This window comes from Amblyomma americanum, chromosome 7 (genome assembly GCF_052857255.1).
Source record: "Amblyomma americanum isolate KBUSLIRL-KWMA chromosome 7, ASM5285725v1, whole genome shotgun sequence".
Classification (NCBI taxonomy): Eukaryota; Metazoa; Arthropoda; class Arachnida; order Ixodida; family Ixodidae; genus Amblyomma; species Amblyomma americanum.
This window is the reverse complement of record NC_135503.1, coordinates 107,802,106-107,823,554: the sequence shown is the minus strand read 5'-3', so window position 1 is coordinate 107,823,554 and position 21,449 is coordinate 107,802,106. Positions and strand designations below refer to the sequence as shown.

General features: G+C 45.2%; 1 protein-coding gene across 3 annotated transcripts in view; it reads right to left on the bottom strand.

Annotated features, from left to right (window-relative positions):
- LOC144099466 (protein MMS22-like) overlaps positions 1-21,449 on the bottom strand; it is a 72,280-nt gene that overhangs the window by 8,469 nt on the left and 42,362 nt on the right. For all 3 annotated transcript variants that reach the window (XM_077632791.1, XM_077632793.1, XM_077632794.1), the window contains exons 22-29: positions 17,943-18,075; positions 11,059-11,142; positions 6,641-6,799; positions 3,890-4,220; positions 2,830-2,949; positions 1,295-1,393; positions 1,117-1,161; positions 480-614 (exon numbers count right to left, since the gene is read on the bottom strand). In XM_077632791.1, coding sequence (XP_077488917.1) covers positions 480-614; positions 1,117-1,161; positions 1,295-1,393; positions 2,830-2,949; positions 3,890-4,220; positions 6,641-6,799; positions 11,059-11,142; positions 17,943-18,075 — 1,106 coding nt within the window. The remainder of the gene's footprint in view (positions 1-479; positions 615-1,116; positions 1,162-1,294; positions 1,394-2,829; positions 2,950-3,889; positions 4,221-6,640; positions 6,800-11,058; positions 11,143-17,942; positions 18,076-21,449) is intronic.

Genomic DNA, 21,449 nt, shown 5'->3' with positions numbered 1-21,449 from the left:
TTCGAGTAATTTTAAATAGATATAAAGACATAAATAACCCTACTAAGAAAGCATTGCATGAATTATTTCTTCAAAAATAATTCCTGACGTATAATTTGCGCCCAAGTACAGCTGCTCCCTTGTATCTTATGTAAATATGTTTTCTGTATTTCCCTATTGTAATTTATTGATGATTTTGTGCTTTCTGGCTGTCCTGTTTTTTGTGAAAACTGTAACCTGACTATGTGTTCATTTTTTTTGTGTGTGTGTATGTAAATGTTCTCAACAAAGTCTGCTTCTATGCCTTGTAACGGCTGCCTGGGCCTCGTCAAGCTGTATACCTACAGCTTTTAGTCCAGGCAGCCGCCAGAATTTTCTGGAAAATAAATGGAATTGAAATTGAAATTGAAAATAAAGACGTGAACCCAAAAGCCTCATAAAAGCTTCCTGCGTCTTCCCATTTCTCGACCAAGTTGGTGTTGTGGTAAAGACAGCTGCACCTGGTTGAGGTGGGTGCCCGGCGCACTCTTCTTGGCCACAAAGTGCTTCTGGGTGAAGTCCAGCAGGAAGCCGACATAAGCTGCCCTTCTCTGTGTAGCGGCATGGCACGCTCCGCCGCATTTCTCCAACGTGACCTGCATGTATGCAACTGCATCTAACAGCCACAGACTTGAGAGGCCTCAAGAAAACAAGCCTGTTACAAGCAACTAGTATTTCATGCAAATCAATTTTCAGATGCACACAACAAATTTCATGATTTAAGATACTGCATATTATGCATATATGTGCTTTGAAACCTATTTGCATGATTGCTGCAGCATTTGGCTGCCTCTTCTGAACTAATAGGCACAGATATCAGAGTAAATTTTCGTGCAATATACAAATGCTTTGACATGGGCACCTCATAAACAAACATCCATAAAACAAATCCTATTCGAAATGCAGTACTATTTGGAGTATATAACCCATCAATACCTACAATTACATTGAGACTGCTAAGGATTACAAGAAAAAATGGTGCTAAGTTGTCCAGGCTTCAACATACTGCACACAAAGTGCTGAATGCTTCTTTAAACATAAAGCAACAGGCTACACCACTAAAAGATTCTAATCCTGCACACGAGAAGATGCGCTCACCAGGAGTGGATGTTCTCCAGTGCTGTGAATGGAGCTTTGTGTCTGCTGCAGAAAGGAGCCAAGAAACGGTCAACATTTTGAAAACACTTTCCAACTATTTTTGCAAGAATCATTATGCAAGAGAAGCAGATATGGTCAGATCAGAAGAGCTGCCGCACTAAGTCCACAGACAACATACCGATGGAAAGAGCGGCAGGTAGTGGACAACGACGTCCTTCAACTTCCTCTCAATGTAGGCATCGGTCTGTGGGCTGAGCAACAGGAGTCCACCGAGGAACTGCATGCAGAGACAGCAAGGAATTGACGGTCATGTTGCAATTTACTGTGTGGAGCATTAGAATATTATGCATGTTTTGCATTTTTAAATGTCGTCAAGTGCAAGAAAAAACCGCTGAGAACCCCGACTGATTGTGTCCTCATTGTTTTGACATACAATTTTGTGTAACTACAGTAGAATCTCGATGATACGATTATGGCCAATACGACTTTCAGGAGGTATACATTCCCTGGCAGGAGTGCACAATTTTGGATGATCCGAACATGTTCCTGAGCCACTACTGATGACACCGAAAGCGCTAGCCACACCATGTTGACGCTGCGATCACCAATTGTGCGGTAAGCACCGCAAACAGTGAGTGGTGACACGCGGCCTGCACATTGCCGATGTTGTGAGTGAGCGGTGGTGCGCGGCCGTAAATAAATCCTGTCAGCCGTAAACAGATCTACGTGAATGCGATACCCGTGCGTCTGAACACTGAAATTGTTCGTTTTGGATTATACAAATTACGGATAGTGAAAGCATTGTTTTGCGGCCTTGTGATATTCATATCATCAAGATTTTACTGTATACTGTAACAAGTCACATGCAACACTCATCAGCGGTTACATCTCATGGAAAGAAAGCTCCTACTGTAGATTGGCAACCGAACAGATCACACATTCTGCAAGGGCTGTGGCAATGACTCCCACCTGAAGCCCACACCCCATAATTCCTGTGGCTCAAAGTCCTGCACCAAATGTCATGGTAGTACTCTACACCAACTGCCACCAGCCACACCTGCGAGCACCCTGCAGTAGGTTTGATGCAGCATGTGGACAATCCAGCCATGTTTTTTTTTAAAACTGTGCGGTCAAATAAACAAGGTCTGCGCAACACAAATTGTAAAAGACACCAATGTAAGAGCTTTGTGTGATGTTGAGTTGCTATGCCTTTTTTGTAGGCTATGCTTGGAGTTTGAGCAGAAGTTCAACCGTCTGCTGGGAATGAAAAAGGTTAAATATAAGTAGAAAAAAAGATAACATCATTAGAAGTCTTGAAAATACAAGTGTAACCCACTGAAAATGCAAATGTTTTCAAACAGACAGCCAACTTCTTACAAATGTGCCACACGAACCTCAAATGGCTTTTGCTGACAGGTGTGACCCAAATACTGTTCAAGCCCAGCTAAAAAAAGACAACAGGAACAGTCTGAAGCTCTCGACTGGAACCAACAGAAATCTAATTTCTTCCAATTAGTGTCCGATTGGTTCTAATCCTGTTGTGGCCTATTCCAACAGTTTTTTTTTTTTAACTAAGAAAGGAGGAAGAACAGAATCACGGGTTTTCCCTGTTATTTGCAACCAATGACCTGCACCACGTTGACTTCCTGGCACTGGTCAGGCGTGCTAGCCAATCGACTTCTCAAAGCGCTTCAGCTGCAGCGTGGCACTCACCAGTGGCAGGTGCTGCTTGATGGCAGCCAGCTGCAGCTGGGGAATCGGCTTCCCCATGTACAGCACGCTGGGCAGGATCAGAGAGTCCAGCAGCCTGGGAAGCACACAGTCTGCCATCCCCTGCAGCATGGTATCGGCAAGAGGACAACTGAAGCAAAAGCTGTGCGACAACAGCCAGAGGCTTAAAGTTGGCTGCAAGTGAAGCTGGCAGAAATTGACAAGAAGAGATAAGAAACATGCAAACAAGACTACAGATGGGTGGATGCAGCAGTTTCTAAGCCTGAGAGGGAATGTTGTTCACTGACAGAAAATGGTTGGTTTGTGTTTTGAACACCTGATGGTGTCACTGTGGCTACATTACCAAAAAATACCGATATGACATAAATCATCACATCTTGCAAAGCGTTTGTGCATACCATTTGAAACTTAACAGCTACACCACTCACCTTCAGTTTCTTACTTTCACTTACTTTATTCTGCATTACTTTCAAAGCCCTCGGCCTAAAAAGGAAATGCAATGAATTTACAAGTGCTGCCAATTATTCCAACACAAAAGCTTGAACTGCTGTAGTCAACACCTAACCCAGTTCAACCTGAATGCTACCTTGTGATTCAGTTAAGTGTGCGAAAAAAATACAAAAACGTTGATTAAGTTTTTTTTTCCTCGTCTGTGTCGTCTTCCCCTTTTGTCTTCCCCTGTTTCGCTCTGTACCATCCACAATGAACTATTTTACCACCTTGCCCAGTTGTCCATACTTCTTCAGTGTATTTATTTTTTGAAAAATCCCAGAAATCCTTCCACTAAAAGAATAATTTCATCAAGACGAGAAACTACTTGGTTTTATCCCGCATCTGCATCAGAAGCCCAATTTTTTGTTAAATAAAAAAAATTTGACAAAGTGAGCACGGGTGGATCAAGGTCTGACTCTAACAGTTTTCGTAGAACTGTGGAACTTTTGCGCATGTGCTTGGGCTGGGCCCATTTTCCTGCCCATTTTTCTTTTTCCATTTTCTCATGTGTTACCATGGTGACAGGACAAATCCATGTCCTTTCACCTACCCTGGTATAGATGAGGTCAGCACACAGTCGGAACAGCTGGCCGCACAGGTGGTATACGTTGCCCAAGCTGCTGCGTGTTGCAGCAGCCGCGGCAGTGTTCCGCAGCTGGGCCGTTGCTACGGCGACAAAGTCCCGCAAGTAAAGGGCAACGCTCTGTTTCAGCTGAGCCAGAGATGAGACGCCGTTCATTGCAGTGACAATGTCAGCGTACTGTGCCAGGCAGTCCAGGAAGTAGACAGCGAGGTCATCGTGTGCCGCGACCTCGTCGGATGGTGGAGCTGCTGCCACCAAGTCACTGTAGCGGGCACACTCCTTCCGACCAAGAATAATCCTGAAATCAGAAAGCTGCCAATGTTTGAGACAGGCCAGGAGGCTCACCACACTACGGCAGATAAGGGCTAAAGCTGAGAGCGATGCACCCAGTAAGCTTCTAGATAATGAAAATGAAAATTGGTTTTTGAGGGAAGGAAATTACAGCAGTAATTGTCTCCCATATCTTGGTGCATACTGGAACCAACCCTCCCCCCTGTTAAGAGAAGGGATAAAGGAGGGAGTAAACGAAGAAAGGAAGAAAGAGGTGCATTGGATGTCATGGGAGTAATTTTTGCCACCTGGGTATCTTTAACATGCACTGATATCACACAGCACAGGGCCCCTTTTTGCGTACCACCTCCACTGAAACGCGGCTATCGCATGAAACTGTATTGTACCGTTGTGTGGTGACAGTTGCATGAATATTAAATATCGTAAAAAGCCGTATATAATATACGAGGTTTTTTCCCCATAATTAGCGTCCTAAATTTCCGCCTTGTACTATTTGCGGATCCGAACAAAAATTTTCTAAGTTGCTCGAAGTTTTGGTTTCGTTATTGCGGTCTGGCTACGGTTTGGATTTGCTATTGGTGCGTGGCTACGGCTTGGCTTCATTACTCTCGACAAATAACGTCACGATGTCGTTTCTTTGTTGTTGATGTGTTGGGTGTGCCGGGGGTTGTGGCGTGCCGTGTGCCTGTTGACAATGCACGCGCTCACATGTAAGCCACGCTTCGTGAAGTGGATGTTTTTTGGGAGCAAGATGTCAGGGTCTCGAAAACAGTACTCAGCTGCTGTCAAGCGAAAAGTGATTTTAGCTGCAGAGAACATCGGCAGCAGTGCGGCCGAGAGGCAGTTTGGTGTCACCGAGGGAAGCATTCGTGGATGGCAACGACAGAAAGAAGCCCTTTTTGCGTGCAGCAGAATGCGACAAAGCTTTTTCCGCCCAAAGAATGGCGCATTAATAATAATAATTGTTTTTTTGGGGAAAGGAAATGGCGCAGTATCGGCATTTCCAGAAATTGAACTTGGCCTGACGGAGTTCGCATGGCAACAGCGAGCCGCGCATCTAGCTGTGAGCATGGAGCTTGTGCAGGCAAAAGCTAGAAAGCTTGCAAAAGAAAAACAGATACTGCGCTCTACCTTCAAAGCGAGCAAGCACTGGATCCATCGCTACATGTGCTGTGCTAGCTTTCCACTATGGCGGCGGACCTCGATTCCACAGAAGTTGCCTGAAGCATTTGAAGAGCTGCTTATGAGTTTTCAGTGCCCCGTTAGTTATTTCGTGACTCGATTATACGCAGGTAAAACTTTTTTTCCCATTTCGCATCTCAAAACTTCACCTCGTATTATATTCGGGTTCATATCATACGCGGGTTTTTATGGTACTGCCACAAGCTTTCGGCGAGGTTATCCCTTTCCGCTTTCATTACAATGATACTATTCAATAAACATCGTTCTTCTCTGATCTTCTATTAGCTCTCTGCCTCACTTCTGTCAACCCAGCAATAAAGCAATAATTAAAATTTGACTAAGTTGTATCTTTGGTTAATTTAAACAGGTGCAGAAATATTTGCTTGATTTCCAAGTTTTCCAAGCCGACACAAAGTGCTTCCTTTTAGGCATGAGTCCTGGTATAACTCAAGCATTTTGCTTTCTTGTGCTAAGTACATTTAAAAAACACACCTTCTATTACCAAACACAGCTTAACATTGACGGTCATCAAATGCTACGTTATCACAACATGCTGAGGCTCAGAATTTGAGCATGGAAAGCTTCAATACATTGAAGCAATGTAGCGACTGTAATAATAAATCCATCACAAGTAGTTTTAAGCTATAACGTGGGTGTTTAGAAGCACACTGTTTATATTCATCTTAAGATAACAAACAAAAATCTGCAGTTCCCAGAACGTTTAATTAACAAGAGCCACACACATTTCAGAAATTACTGGTAGTTGCTGATAATGCTGCTGGCAAATAAAATGAGTCTGCACTCCCTTAGACTCTTCAATTAGCTACCAGAGATTTGTCCTCTGTGTTCCCTGATCTACAAATGAATTTATTCACAAAACACAAAACCACATCCAAGGTGAATTTAATGTGGTACTTCTGATTATCTTTTATTTTCTGCTACACCTGCTACACAGGCATGAACACCCTTGTTCTGTTCTAATATCACCACAACCCAAAAACTCGGCAGTTCCACGATGAACCAAATTTAAATCCGCCCTCAAGGCCAACACCTGCCACCTTGCCAACATATACACCCTAGTGCGGGACGAATAAAAGAGTGAGAAAGAAGAGCAGGGAGAAATAAAAGACGCTCATCATCATCATCACCAGTAATGCATTCCACAACTGTCGTTATTTAGGCCAGATGACATCAATTCAAAAGGAAGCAAGCACGACTCTGCGTGTGGTGTTAGCTGGCACTCACCGTGAGAGTCTCGTCATCTCGGAGCACGGTGGCTCCACCCCGATGCAGCACCGCAGCCAAGCCTGGACAAGCCTCACTTCACTGTTTGTGACCCGGGCCTCCAGCTCTGATGACGCCTGGCCGTCTTCCAGCACCAAGCACAGGAAGCGGCCAGATGCGCTGCAGCGTCGAATCAAGAGTGACGAGCATGCCTTCAGCTCAGTCAGAACTGTTAGAGCATGGCGAGTGAAATTTTACTGAATTCATTCTAAATCAGTGAGTGTCAAATGGTGACCTATAAGCTCAAATTTGAATTTAAAAAAGCACTAGGAGCACTTGGAAACCAACTGAAGAGAGCAACTTGCACTGCTGAAGATAAGCATTCATTGCTCCATAGCAATGCATCTGTTAGACCTGTTGGATCAACCGCTTTAATCAGTTAAGTAGGGTCAAAGTAACACCGGGCTTAAAGATGGCTTAGACCTAAAACAATAGCCTGAGGGCTATGTATGTGGCATTTCTATTCTTTGTGGCCCCCGGTGCGCATATCACTCTGGATACATTTTGCAGCTGTTACCAGTACATACCTGTCGAGATTTTTAAGCCTTTGATTTGCAGCATGTCAAGTTGAGTATATATGGGCATGAGAATAAATACATGTCTTAAAATACATGTAGCAGCAAGCTGCTATTTCAGATTTATAGAGTAACACAAGCTATTTCATCACTTTGCTTTGAAAAGGAAAAAAAAAATGTCTATACGAAAGAAGGTTCCATGCCAATTCGTTTCCGGAATTTTACTATGTATGTTAAATAAACTAAGGTAGCATGAGTATCAATTTGTGTACCGAGACCAACCCACAAAAACCCCCTAAAAAACCCCACAAATAACACACACCGCATGCCTCCGCAGTGAATTTTTTTCAATGACTTCTCGCGCTCTCACAACATAGCCATTGCCAAAACGTTTTTTTTTAGTGTGAAAGCACAATTGGCCTCTCTATAAGTTACTTATGTTATTTCTGATGCCACATTAGTGCTTCATCAAGCACAGTTCCTGCTCCATTAAACACAGTGCAGTGTTTTGCTGTGTTATTTGCTACATGATAAAAATGCGAGCGATCTTCAACTTGTGCCTTACTCACACAGTTTGCATGTTTGCATGTGCAGATATGGTAATATACATGCTTCAAAAGAAGTCACAAAACCTTGAGCACACTGCTACATTGTAATTCTTTCCTGCAACTTTAAGAAGCAGAAAATATTTCTTATTACCTTTGTCATTACAAAGCCAGCTTCACAAAATATTTAACTCGACGAAAAAAGTTCTGTGTTCATGCACTCCTACTTATTACTCAGCAGTACCTCATAATGCTTAAATAGCACTGATTTGACGCTCCCACCATAGCTCACTTCGGTCGGTTTCATGTTCCTGCCACCTTTATAGTCACACCCTCTATAAAAGGACGTCAAGAACAACCCCACCAAACTACTGTTCTCAGCAAAATCAATTCTATGACTCTTTACATGTACGTCAACATTTGTCTGGCAGCAAAACAATCATTTATTGGCAAGAAAATTGCATTTAAAAATTCTGCTGCACTCAATTCAAATTGGTGAGGTCTACACTAAAACGGATTCTGTGATCACTGTGGGGACATGAATGGTGGCATAGACTGTGTTGACGTGCACAGCTTACCCGTGAAACTGGCCACTAATTGCAACACCTACACTTTATTTTTTGGCCTTTTCTGCCTTATAAAAGCTCCAGCTTCAGTTAAAGTAGTCTTTGTCATTAGAATGCTGTCATCTATCAGTACAAGCCAACTCAAATCAGTTCCATGCCCTTCTAAAGCCCCCCTAAACATTAAGAGCCAAACAAATAAAGTCACAACAGAGCCAAGGTGTGCCTGCAAGGAAATGTCCTCTTGCTAATTTGAACACAACATGGCCATCAGAGCTGTCTAAAAGGAAAAAACACTCGCACTAAGCACACAAATAATGTGCTACAGTTGAACCTCGTTATAACGAACACTGATATAGCGAATTATCGGTTATAGCGAACTAAATTCGAACTTTGGTTGGTCATGCTTCATTTTTACGACATTTATTCTTTTATAACGAAACCGAAAACGCGAGATGCACCGCAATATCGGCTGTAACGAAGAAATATTAGGTTTACGCGAGGCTCAAAACGCTAAAGGTAGCATAAAAAAGGAAAATAAATATTGGGAGCCAATTCACAGGCACACTTTTTCTTTTATCGTTTGAAAAGGTTGCAGAAAGTTTGGCGGCCTGGCACATAAATTGTGCGTTTGACTGGTCACGCCACCTATGAACAGAGCGCAAAAACTAACTCTGAAAGTTATGACGACAAAGGGCCGAAGGGCGGCGCCACTTGTCAAGCGGTGAAGGCAAGCGCAGCAACACTGGCAATTGCCAGGCGGTGGTGGCGAGCAGCGAGCCGGCATTGCGTAGAGAGCTTGCCTTGAGGTATCGTCGCAGTGCAGCGCCGGGTCGAAATGGCAACGAAGCGGAAGGTGGTCTCACTCGAGACAAAACTGCAAATATTGAGAGCTGTGGACAGTGGCCGCAAGAAAAAGGATGTTGCTGCGGAGTTCAGTATTCCCCCAAGTACCTTATCTACCATTTTGGCCGCAAGAAAGAAGATTGAGGGCAACACCGAGGACGCTATAAAAGCTGACCGTAAACGAGTTAGGCCTTGCCATCACCCGGACGTGGAAGCGGCTTTGCTTTCCTGGTTTAAAGACGTGAGGGCACGAAACGTGCCAGTATCGGGAGCACTTCTTCAAACGAAGGCCGTCAGCCTGGCCTGCGCACTAGGGCATGACGATTTCCATGCAAGCAGCGGTTGGCTGCAACGTTTTAAAGACAGACACGAGATCGCGTGCCACACGTTGTCTGGCGAAGGGGCTGCTGTCGACGTGGAGACATGTGAAAAGTGGCTAGAGAACTTTCGGCCTCTGCTCCAGGAATACGACGAGCGCAACGTGTACAACGTTGACGAAACCGGCGTGTTTTTCAAGTTGTTGCCAGAGCGGTCACTGGCCGTAAAGAACGATACCTGCCATGGAGGAAAAAAGAACAAAGACCGGGTGACGGTTGTCGTTGCCGTGAACATGGATGGCTCAGACAAAAGACGACTCACTGTCATCGGCAAGTCTGCACGTCCGAGGTGCCTGAAAGGCGTCCGTAATTTGCAGGTTGCATACTTGTCTAACAAAAAAGCCTGGATGACGTCCAAGCTTTTCGAAGACTGGCTCAAAGATTTCGACGAGGACATGGAGAGGCAGCACAGGAAGGTCCTGTTGCTCTTGGACAACTGTTCGGCGCACAAAGTCTCGATCGTGCTGAAGGCAGTTCGTTTGACGTTTCTGCCACCAAACGCAACTTCTGCTTTGCAACCGTTGGACAAGGGCATTATCCGTTCGCTCAAGTGCAATTACCGGAAGCGTTTGGTGATGCAACTGGTCTTCGATATCGATCGACGCAGATCAACAACTATCAACATCAAGACGACGCTTGAAATGTTGTATGGATCATGGAATGAGGTGAGGCAGTCAACAATAAGGAACTGTTTCGCAGATGCCGGTTTTGTTTTGCCTGCCGCCGAAGACGAAGTTCAGCCTGATGAAAACCTGGTAGAGCTGGACAAAACTTGGGATCGACTGGCAATCCCAGGCATCGCATTTGACGATTTCGTTTCGGCCGATGATAACTTGGCCGTGGCGCCTGAGCTGACGGATCAAGAAATTGTGGATCGCGTCGTGGTACCCGAGGATAACAGCAGCAGCGATAGCGAAGGTGGCAGCGAACAAGATGAAGCACCAATACGCAGTGCGGACGCCGCGGACATGGCCAGGAGGTTGAAAGGCTATTTGGAAAAACTGCCGACGACCAAAACTGCTCAAGTAGAAAAGGCCCTCTTGTGCATGGACACAGTGGAAAACTTTATTCTGCTCAGTGCTGTGAAAAGCCACCAGACGAAGATCACATCTTTCTTCAAATAAACGAACGCAGACCTGTTTTGTCGAGCTTCGTTGTTTTGTAATTTGACTTTCCCATACTACGCTCCTTGTTTTATATTCCACAAACCACGAGGAGACAGGTAAGGATTACCTCGTTTATAGTGGGTTCGAAGCCCAGAATAATGCATTTTAGTATTTAGAATATTCGCGCGAGACAAACTGCGGATTTGTCAGAGCCGATATTTATGTATACTGTTACAACGAATATCGGATATAACGAACTAATTTACGGTCCCTATGCTACTTCGTTATAACGAGGTTCGACTGTACTGATATGTTTACAAGCATATCAATGAAGTAGTTCTCTGTGCTCTGCCTCCATAAAGTGGAAGTGCTTGGCAAGCCTGGTAGTTGGTGGCCAGAGACTGGTGTAAGCAGCGACCGAACTCACCTGGGGTGCATGTGTGGCGAGCACCCGAAGTGCTCAAAGAGGCTTGCAAAGCTGGCCTTCACTGGGACTGCCTGTGCCGAGGGCCTGCAACGACAAGAAGCGTTCGCTCATTGCAATGTGCAAACGATTGTTTGCAAGCTACCCGTCCAAGGCGTGAGAGATGTAGTGAAGCTTGACTTTAAGCTTGGACCTCTATTTATTTTATTTATTTATTGAATACTGCGGACATGCTGTATGTCCAAGCAGGAGAGGGAAATACATACAGGGGAAAAGCAAAGCAAGTACCAAACAATATAGATGCCACAAAATAGACAATGCAAAAACACACATAAAAATGCAGTTACACTGCAGCTACGAATGCAGCACTGAAGATATCAAGAATGATTAGAAAGCAACGGAGAGTTCTGCGGTAGGGCATTCCATTCAGAAACTGTTCTTGGAAAAAAAGAAAACTTGTACCTACGTATTTGTGCGTGCAAAAATAGGTTCCAGGCTAAGGGTATGCTTGTGGCGCGAGGCTCGTCTAGAATCACTAGCGATGTGATTTTCGGGTCGAATACCAAGTCGAGAAAAGTATAATGAATGAAGGAAATTGAGACGGGCTTTCTTCTATCTGCAAGTGGTTCTAAGTCTGCAAGCTTCAGCATGGCGGAAGGAGAGTCTAGGCGCCGGTAACGGTTGAAAATAAAGCGAGCCGCAAGACGTATTTTTTCTAGTTTTTGGGTGTCATCTGTAGTGTAGGGATCCCCCACAATATAGGCACATTCAAGAGTTGGCCTTACAATGGATTTATATGCCTTCAGTCTTAGGGCACTAGGGCAACCGCCCATTCGAAACTTAAGAAGTCCTAACTTTTTGCGGGCGGAGGAACACATATTATCGATGTGTTTCGTCCATTTGAGCCGTGACGTTATTGTGACACCTAGATACTTATATTCTTGTACATCTCTGATGGCATTATTATTTATGTTGTATGTGAAATTAAGTGGCGTAGTCTTTCTACTGATGCAGAGAGAAACTGTTTTGTCAAAGTTCATGATCATTTCCCATTTGTTACACCATTTAGCTAATAATTGTTAATTTGCGTTCAAAGTAAGCTGGCTCGTCTAAAGGCACTTGGCAGCTGTATTTCAGTGCAGTGAATTTTTTGGTGCAGGACTCCACAAATAAGAATGAGGATGGCAAGCTAGGCTAGTTGGCAGTCTGCATTTGCCTGGAGGAGCACTGCCGCCATAATGCTTGCTGTTGACCTCAGGATTTGTTTGGTGCACTTGGTTAGCCAAACTTAATGCGCTCATCCAACAGTAAAAATAAAAAAAAACACCTCCGGGTCTCTTTTGCCATTTAATGCTCGGACTTGAACACTGCAAGTTTAATTTTATGACGAAAGCCATTTCATATTACCACCTAGGCATTCAGCAAGGCAGCAGTCCTCACAGACTCCGTTCGAATTGAGACGGCGACCCCGACCAGGATGAGAAAATAAATGTATTTTCCCTCTCTTTTTTTCTCCCCCATGAAGTTAAAGTCCTTACGGTTCACTCGCTTATTCAATACCTCTTTAATTCTGTCATTTTCACATGTGCCTTGCTTGCGGTGTTGCATGAAGGTTTCAAATCAGGCTAACTTCTCCGGCTATATGGCTACATACTGTATTTACACGATTGTAGGTTAACCTATTTTTCAAATTTTGAAAATCCGAAGCGGGGGGTCAACTTAAAATCGAAACCAGAGCATACCACCATCAATAAAAACGAGATAAACGAGATATCAGGCATGCTACAGCGTGGTTGGATTTTTGCTGCGTGGCTCCGTCGCATCACTCTTCGTGCTGGCCTTCAGCAGCTGCTAAGGCAATGCGCAGAACCGTCATCCCCACCCAGCACGAGGCGGCCGATGGTGGCTGTCGATAAGCAGCTAACTAGCACCAGCTCACTCCCCACGTGGCTGCAGATTGCGATTGCTGATAAGCGGCGACGGCCCGATAACGCATTCGCGTTCTACTCTTAATAGGCGTCGTTCAAGTTTTTTTTTTGTCTACTTACAACCACGCATTAGGCGCCCAAAGGAGTGTCAATAGTTGATATAAGGGCCGCTGTTCCAATTGCGGCAGCACCCCCAATCGGAACCGCAGCGGCACCAGGGAGTGTCGGTAGCCGATGGAAGAGCAGACACTGCTCATGCGTAGTTTCTCTTTGGCTCTGAGAATGGGTTCGCAATGAGTGATAGAGGTATGGCAGCTGCAGCAAGGCAAAATTTTCAGCTGCTCCACGCGAGGTTGTGATGTGGCTGTTTGCGAAGTGCAGGGTTTCGCGGCACAACGATAGAGTGATGAGCTGTGGGACCGCAGCAGTGATCACGATGGCAGCACGAGTGAGGACGATGGCACAAGTGTGGACGGGTGGTCCAGTGACTAACACATTTTCAGTCTGGAATGTGCCCGCGGGCACGCCTGCGCGCGGCAGCCAACAGTGGCTGGCGATAAGCGGAGGCCGCAGGATAGTGCTATCGCGTTCTATTATTAAACGCCAAGCATAAACAACCTCCAAGTTTTTTTGTTTTTTTTCCAGAAATGTGATGTCGGGGGGTCGACTTACAATCGTGTAAATACGGTACATCAAAATTATGTGTGAATTTCAATGGTTAGCCAGCATGGAAGGAAGAGACAAAAGATCACAAGTCAGGCACATAAAATTTACTTGAGCAAGAAAATTTAAACGTGTTAAAAGCAGTCTGGGCGATAAACCCTGAGGCAGTAAAACAATGCAAGCCTTGTTACAACCTCTTCTTGTCTGTCTCCTTGTGCGCACTGCAGCATTATGAACACATTCCAACCTTCCCATTGCAGTATTGTTAAGCATTCTATGTGCACTGCTAGATACAGCACTCCTGGGTTTTGGTACCACAGGATGTTGTGGACAAAAGAAATTAGGCGCCAATCAGACATCTGATGTGACAATTCTGCAGAAGCACCTGGATTAACCCTCGAAGCTCCAACTCTAAGCTGAGGCTTCCCACAGGCGACAAAACTTATATGAATGGCAAAGGTGGGTGGAAGCGGCTTGAGGGTGGTGGGTGGCTTCCGGAGGGTTGGGGAGGAGGGTCGAGGGTGGCAGTGGGTGGGGGGGTGAGGTGGGGAGGTGGCTTGGGGGGGGTGCCTCTGTAGAGTGAAGGCTTCACTCTCAGAGGCCTCAGACAAATAGAAGCAGCCATTAGAAACATTTAGTATAGCCTACGGAGACATATGCAAAGGCATAGTGAACGTTATAAAATAGCGTCCTTTGTACTGCGCATGTGCCAAATGCTTTTCCAAATTGAGGTTTAACATACGTGTGTGTTACGTACGCTGTTTTTTCAATTTAGCGTGCGTACTCTTGCTTACGCTAGGGAAAATAGCGCTGTCAAGATGGCGGCGAACACGTCACCCGCTTCGGAGAGAATTCATCAATGTCATTGGGTTTTTAGTAAGGCTGTGCAAATACCGAATAGTGCCTCTCGATTCGAATCGAATCAGGAAAAAAACCCGAATATCGAATCTTAACAAATTTATTCAAACATGTGCTGAAGTGCTTATAATTTATAAGTTTTCATGCAAAAAAAAAAGCTGCTGCACGTGACACGCCAACAGCTTTTCTCGCCTGGACGTGACAATGTTGCCAGCTGTAGAAAATAGTTTTTCACTTGGAACTTGCATTTCAGGTATAGCCAGGTATTTCATGGCCATTCTGTACAGACCGGGAAAGTTCTGCTTGTCTGTTTTCCTCCAGTACGCAAAAGGGTCTTCATCCCTGCTGCAAACTGGCTCTCGAAGGTACAGCTGAAATTCATCAGTGTTACCTGGTTCACAGTTGTGTCTCTTCCCAGATGACATTGCAAGCTTGTTGATATTGTCCCATATGCTGGCACTACGCTGCTTTTGTGCTGTAGATGTTGAGGGCTCAGCACAGTTACTGGGTGGTGGGGCTGATGAGCTCTGCAGCTGACTCCATGCAAGTTCCAGAAGCCTTGTTTCTTGTAAAGCTTCAGTACAGAGGATGTTTTTGAATCATAGGTCACATGCCGTTGCCATGATGTACTCTTTTTGCTCATTGTGGTTAGGAAATCTTACCTTCACACTTTTTTGTAAACTTTTTGCCAACAGTGACATGCCATCATCCGCTGCACCACAGTCCTTCAGCACCATGTGCGTTCCATAAAGAAATGGTATCACCGAAGACAAGGTTGCCTACTTCTGCCCACTCAGGTCTTTTGTTGCTGATGCAATTGGCTCAAGGGTCTTGACCAGTCCAGCCAATGTTTTCCATTCCTGTGGTGTCAGGTTGGATACCCCTGTCTAAGACGTAGCGAGTTCAAGGCAAACTGCCCCTTTAAGCTGAAGAAGACGTGACAGCATGTCATGCTTGCTACTCCACCTGGCGTCTACATTCTGGACGACCTCCAGGAGGGGTAGCTCCATCCGCCGCTGGCAGTCCTTTAGTCTTGCTGCTGCTTGGGCACTGTGCTTGTAATGGCCCACTATTGCACGGCATTTCTTAAGAATGGTGGGCACTCCTGCAGTTTCTTCCTTGGCATCCTTGGTGGCCAATTGCAATGTATGGCCCAAACACTGCATGGGGGTACACTGAAAGTTCCGGAGAGCTGCGCGGAAATTTCGAGCATTGTCAGTCACAACAAAAATAGGCACCTTTTGCAGTGGCAGATCCCATTCACTCGTCATTGCTTCCAGGTGTGCTAAGATGTTGCATGCAGTATGACTGTCAATCACATGCTGGTTGCCCAAAGTGAACGCCCGGATTTCGAAGTTCGAGGTCAAGTAATGGCACGTGAGACTAATGTAGCTCTGGTTTGACCTCAACATCCACGTCACTGGTGAACATCACGAATTGTATGCCTTCCTGCAGGTCGGCGTGAATTTCGCGCTTGACAGCGCTTAGTGTCCCAGTACAGGTCGGGATGATTGCTCTTGAAAAATTTGTCCGAGAGGGGACCTTGTACAGTGGCTCCACGACATGCATTAACTCCTTGAACCCTCGGCTTTGAACAAAGTCCTATGGTTGCAAATCGAGTGCCAGCATCCACGCAATCCGCATCGTGAATTCTTGCCTTTGGTGCTGCGACAACTCCTTGGCCATGGCAAACTTACACTTGATAAAACGCTGCGATGCGCTGCTGACACTTGTTTGCTTCCCGCTTTCCACCAAAAACGTGCTTTGCAAAGCATAATGTTTGTGCCTTCGGCGATTTGAAAGCGGTGTCGTGCCCGACGGTGTCCGAAGTTTGGCGTTGAAAGTCTTGCATGTTGCTTCCTGCGGATTATCCTTGACGAATTGTTTCCAGATCGCACTTTTCGTGCGATCAGCCATGCTACTGAGACAGGCACAGCACACAAACCGATACAATCCTTTCGCGCCTTTGTTTCGCAGACCTGAACGAAACAGCGCGGAGACGTGGAAAACAGAACTATAGAGACATGGAACTGTGAAGCGCTGAGAGCGCGGCGGCATGGGCGCGCGTAAAACCAGGAGTGGGAAACGTCTTGCACTCGACAGGTGGCGCTGCGTGCATTCATAATCACCATCATTCATTTTATTCAGTTCAGTGATGTTGTTTTCTAGTTGAGGCATGCTTGTCTCTTCTGAAAACTAAACATTTCAACATAATTGCGTGCCTTATGAATGACTGATTCTTTATTGGAGTAGGATGGCCCGTGACCTAAATGGTGAATAGGAGTAGACGCTGCTTTTTTCGTGACCTCGCAGGCCGGCGTACCGGCGTTCACTACAAAATTTCACAGGAAAATCCGTTCCACGCGTGTCGACAACAGGATAAAGTCTTTAAAAGTGCACACCTATCGTGGCTTGTGTTGTGCTGTGGTTGCTTCGCTCGTGACTTGTGCCGCTAGCAGCGTGAAGTGGTGGATTTTTTTTCGGCTGTTCATGATTCGGATGTACCACGAGTGCTATTAGATTTGTGCTATTGAGAATTGATTTCCACCTGCTGTGCGGCGGCTGTAGATTAAAAATATGCGTCGCACGATCAGAAAACCGACGACTGCACTGGAGGATTGGGAGGAGGAGGAGGAATGGCAGATCTCGCATCCAAATGTCGAATATTCGGTTACCCGAATAATAGGTATTCGACTTGCGAATCAAATAATTCGAAAATTTGCAATTCAATTTGAATTCGAGCATTCGCACACCCCTAGGCATATTCATTGCTTTAAATGGCACACGTAATATTCGCTTTGCCTCCCCTCGCCAACAGAAACACGAATGAGGGATAAACTTGCCCAATTTTCGATTTTGTGTAACGATTCCGGAGTCCTTAACCCTAACAAGACACTGCCGACTGTGGATTGCATTGATTTGGATTTTTACACCAAGGTAGCCTTGCCAAATGTAGTCGTTTCGGCAGTAGGCAAAAGGACCCGAAAGAACTCAGCATGACGTTATCAAGAGCCTTGCTTGGTTCAGTTACCAAAAAGAAATTGCGCCCTGGCTCGACTTAATTGGCCATGGAACTGGCTATCTACAAAACATGTCACAAAACATTTTCACATTTTAACACCAGATGGTGCCACTGCGGCCTGCGCTGGCCTTGCGTTCAGGTTAGCATAAGATAAACTAAATGTGCTTATGCGATTTCCACTGTAACCTCCCACTAAATGCGTATAACACACGTAAGTGCTCATACGCTATTTTAAATGTCTCTATTTTCAAATTGTCACTGGTGCTACTGCTTACGCAGTAAAAAGGGACTGATACCAAGCGTTCGACCACCTGCCACTCAAGGATTAACTATTTGAGCCAGGAAAAGTTCCAGTGCTTGCTTGAGACAAATCAGCACCCCCATTTTCATTTCACTACACCTGAAGAGTGACTCACAGGTCAAGCGACAATAGCGTGATGTTTGCTGCCAGGTCCGTGAAGCAGGTGGGTGGCGGGGCAGACTGGACAGGCAGGGCCAGCGCCTTGTGCAGGAACTGCAGAGTGCTCTTGAAGATGGCCTCGCTAAATCCTGCACAGGAATTAAGCTTCCAGCATGAGTGTGCTGCCAGTGGTGATGGGGGCTTGCACAGACAACACACCTGCCCCAACCAACCCATAATGGAACCTATTGATCGGAATCCTGATGATTATGTGCAGTAGTGGTTCTCCTGCCTCTTTCTACCTGCTGTGTCGGAGCACTGAGTACGCACTGGGTGGCTTGTCCTTGCTGGTAGCAAAAAAAGTAAGGAGACAATGCCCAGTGCAAACTCAGCACTTAGGCTGGCTGGCAGGAGGATGCTGCAGAGGACAAGAATGGCAGCTGCTATTGGACATCACCGCCAGGATACCGATCGGAGAGCTCCTTTATCAGATGGAGCCCTCCGCAGCATCAACGCGCATTATTGAGATTGGAGCGTTACGAGAGAATGAACGGGGCAAGTGCTGCATAGGTCTCAGCTGCCAACGGTGAACCAGAAAAACGCTTTCACTGCCACCATACCACCCCAGCACTCGTGATCACGAATTCCCACTTTCACGGGCCTGGCAGCATCACAAAGTAGCACACTGTAACTCAGCTAAATGGTGGCACATGGCAAATGGAGCAGCTGAAAGGCTGCACTGTAAACAAATCAATGGATGATGCTGCCATCTGTAGTGCACTGCGAGTTGGTCAGCTGTAGGGGCATACAAATCCTTCAGCCTTTGAGTATGCATTGGTCATTTCCTCGCATTTCAGCGTGTATATGTACGTTCTAACACTATATCACATTTTTCCACACTCAGACGTTCAAACAAATATGATTATTACAGCCTAAGTTTTCCTGTCTCACTGGTGTTAGTCATATTTGCAACACCAATGCAAAGAGTGCTGTTATAGCTTGTAGCTAGTGCTCTTTAGAAGCATGGACAGTCATTTTCACAGCAACATGAGCAGAGAAGGAATCAAACTTCCTGTTCACATTTCAGCCCCTGCAATCTCTTTGTTACGATGCAACTATTGCATGATAACAATGCCTCGCCTTTCAGCGTGCTTTCATTTGTTTCTATTTATTCCAGTCCAATCCATTCCACTTCAATTTCATTGTTACATTTCTTTATACACTTCCATACTAGGTGATGCTATGTGCACTGAAGGAACATGTCTCATACTTAATTGCACACTATTGCATGTCACGATCAGCTGATCACATTTAATTCACTTCGAAAAAATTTGCCCTTTGCATAGCCTTTGTCAACAGAGATCTTCTGAACTATTTATTTGTGATGCTTGCCAAATATTTATACCGAGTACAGTTAAATATGTATAGTATTTGATGTAATGTTTTTAAAACTCAGTCTTGTCTGTACAACATCTACAGTAATCTTGATAGACGGCACTACCATGACTGTCTAAGATAGGTGAGCAAATAAAATGGCAAGCATGCCTTCACACAATTGCATTGTAAAAATATTTTCATTTGGCAGGTACTTCAGTTCCATTTCATTTACCAAGTACTTCAGAAATTGAAATACTTTCTTTAATGGCTTGCCACTACCAAAAGAACAGCGTAATAGACCCTGAGGAACTATGCCAGTGCACTGTGACATAAAAAACAAAACAAACACAGAGATGCACATAACACAATGACAATAAAAAGAAAAACCGGAAACAACTTTTCAGAAAAATAATAAGCATCATGCAAGCAACTTTATGGAAATGATCAAGCGCAGTGTGTTCCAACAGTGTAAGATCAAGCCCCTCCAAAAAAAAAAGAAAGCACCAAGCAAAAATTCAACTAGTGCATCGTAGGAGCTGGTAGTAGATAGTAGGCTTGGACAGGTCCAAATTTTTTAATAATATGCCGAATTTTTTAATTATCAAACAAAAATTAGCTACCTAGTAATTGTTAACGTGACCAAAAAATTGTAAACATAAAACTTATAGAGCAAAATAGCCACCTCAGTTGTTTTCATTGAAGTAAATTTAACTTGAAATGAAGTCTGCGAGATTTACTAGCTTTCACAAAACTGCGTGCTACCACATCATGACATTAGCATCCTCATACAAAGCTGCAATGAACAAAGAAATAACCAGTCACACTGACCATACTTATAAGTGTGGCAATTTTGTTTTGTTAGAATCTTGATACTGATCGTACGCACAATACTACTGGACTGCAAGAAATTATCTCTACTTTGCATCGCGGAACAGAAACACTGCTCGACATAACTAAGTGCCTGTGTGTTCATAAATGGAAATGAATCCACTTGCAACAACACATCTTCTCTTAAGGCAAACCTCCATGAAATGTTTTGCTGATTTCCACAACAGCCTAATAGAAAACACTGAAATTCATTCGATTTATTAAAGAAGAGAAAAATGTACCTAAAAAAGAATTTTGGCAATTTGCCACAGTGAACAGCATCATGACGTAGCTATGATTCCGCAGCAGAATCCAAATTTTCAGTCAAAGATTAGCCAAGCCAAGCCAAATATATTTTTTGAGCACTTCCCAGCATTTGCACAGACGAGGCCCTCTTTGAGAAACTTGTATAGATAGTGGTGCCACTTTTCCCTCAAGATAATTTCGAGAAACTCCATGCCTACACGCTGCCAGCACAAAATAGTGTCAGTTTGCTTTGCAACATGGATGAATATGCTACACGTAGTCAAGAGTCTTTTCATTGCATATGTACCCAAAAATAAAGAAGAAAAGGCACAAAAAAAAGAAACAAAAAGAAATCAGGATATGTTGAGCTGTTGCTGATATTGTGGGACGTAGTGCTCGCACTAGGCCAGCAGCCATTAAAAAACCATCTCACTGCCATCGTACATATCGCCTCATTCTTCGGCTGGTCGCCGCGTAACATTCAGTGTGAGGTGCGGGGTATCATCCCCATCCTGGTTCTGGAGCTTCAGTGTCCTCCGTCAGCCGTGGTCGTCGGCCGTGAGTTCCTGAACCCCGCCGCGTGGCTGTGCCCCAGCCTGCCAAGCCCGAACCGGCCTCGCCGCTCACCCCAGCCCCGTGCCCCGCCTTGATCACAAGACACGATGACATGACGACGCTGCTGCGACCTGACCCCATGACCCGACCGACCCGAGACGCTGCCCACACATGAGGACACAGCCCCCCTGCCCCTGCCGTTCGGTGCGTACAAGGGCTTCGGCCGTCGGCTCCTGGCGACCTGTGGCCCGGAAGCTTTGTGGACCAGGATTCATTCGCCCATCTCTTTCATCGTGGCGGGCAGCACTTCACCACCATGACATTTATGTTGTACCTTCCTCTGAACCTATCACCATCGAGCGCATCTCTTCGTCGATGTCTTCTTCGATTCACGATCGGGATGATCGCTCAGTAGCCCCGGGTAGCGTCATGAAGACGACGACGGTGGCAGTAGCACGGGACGGAGTGCTTGAGCTAG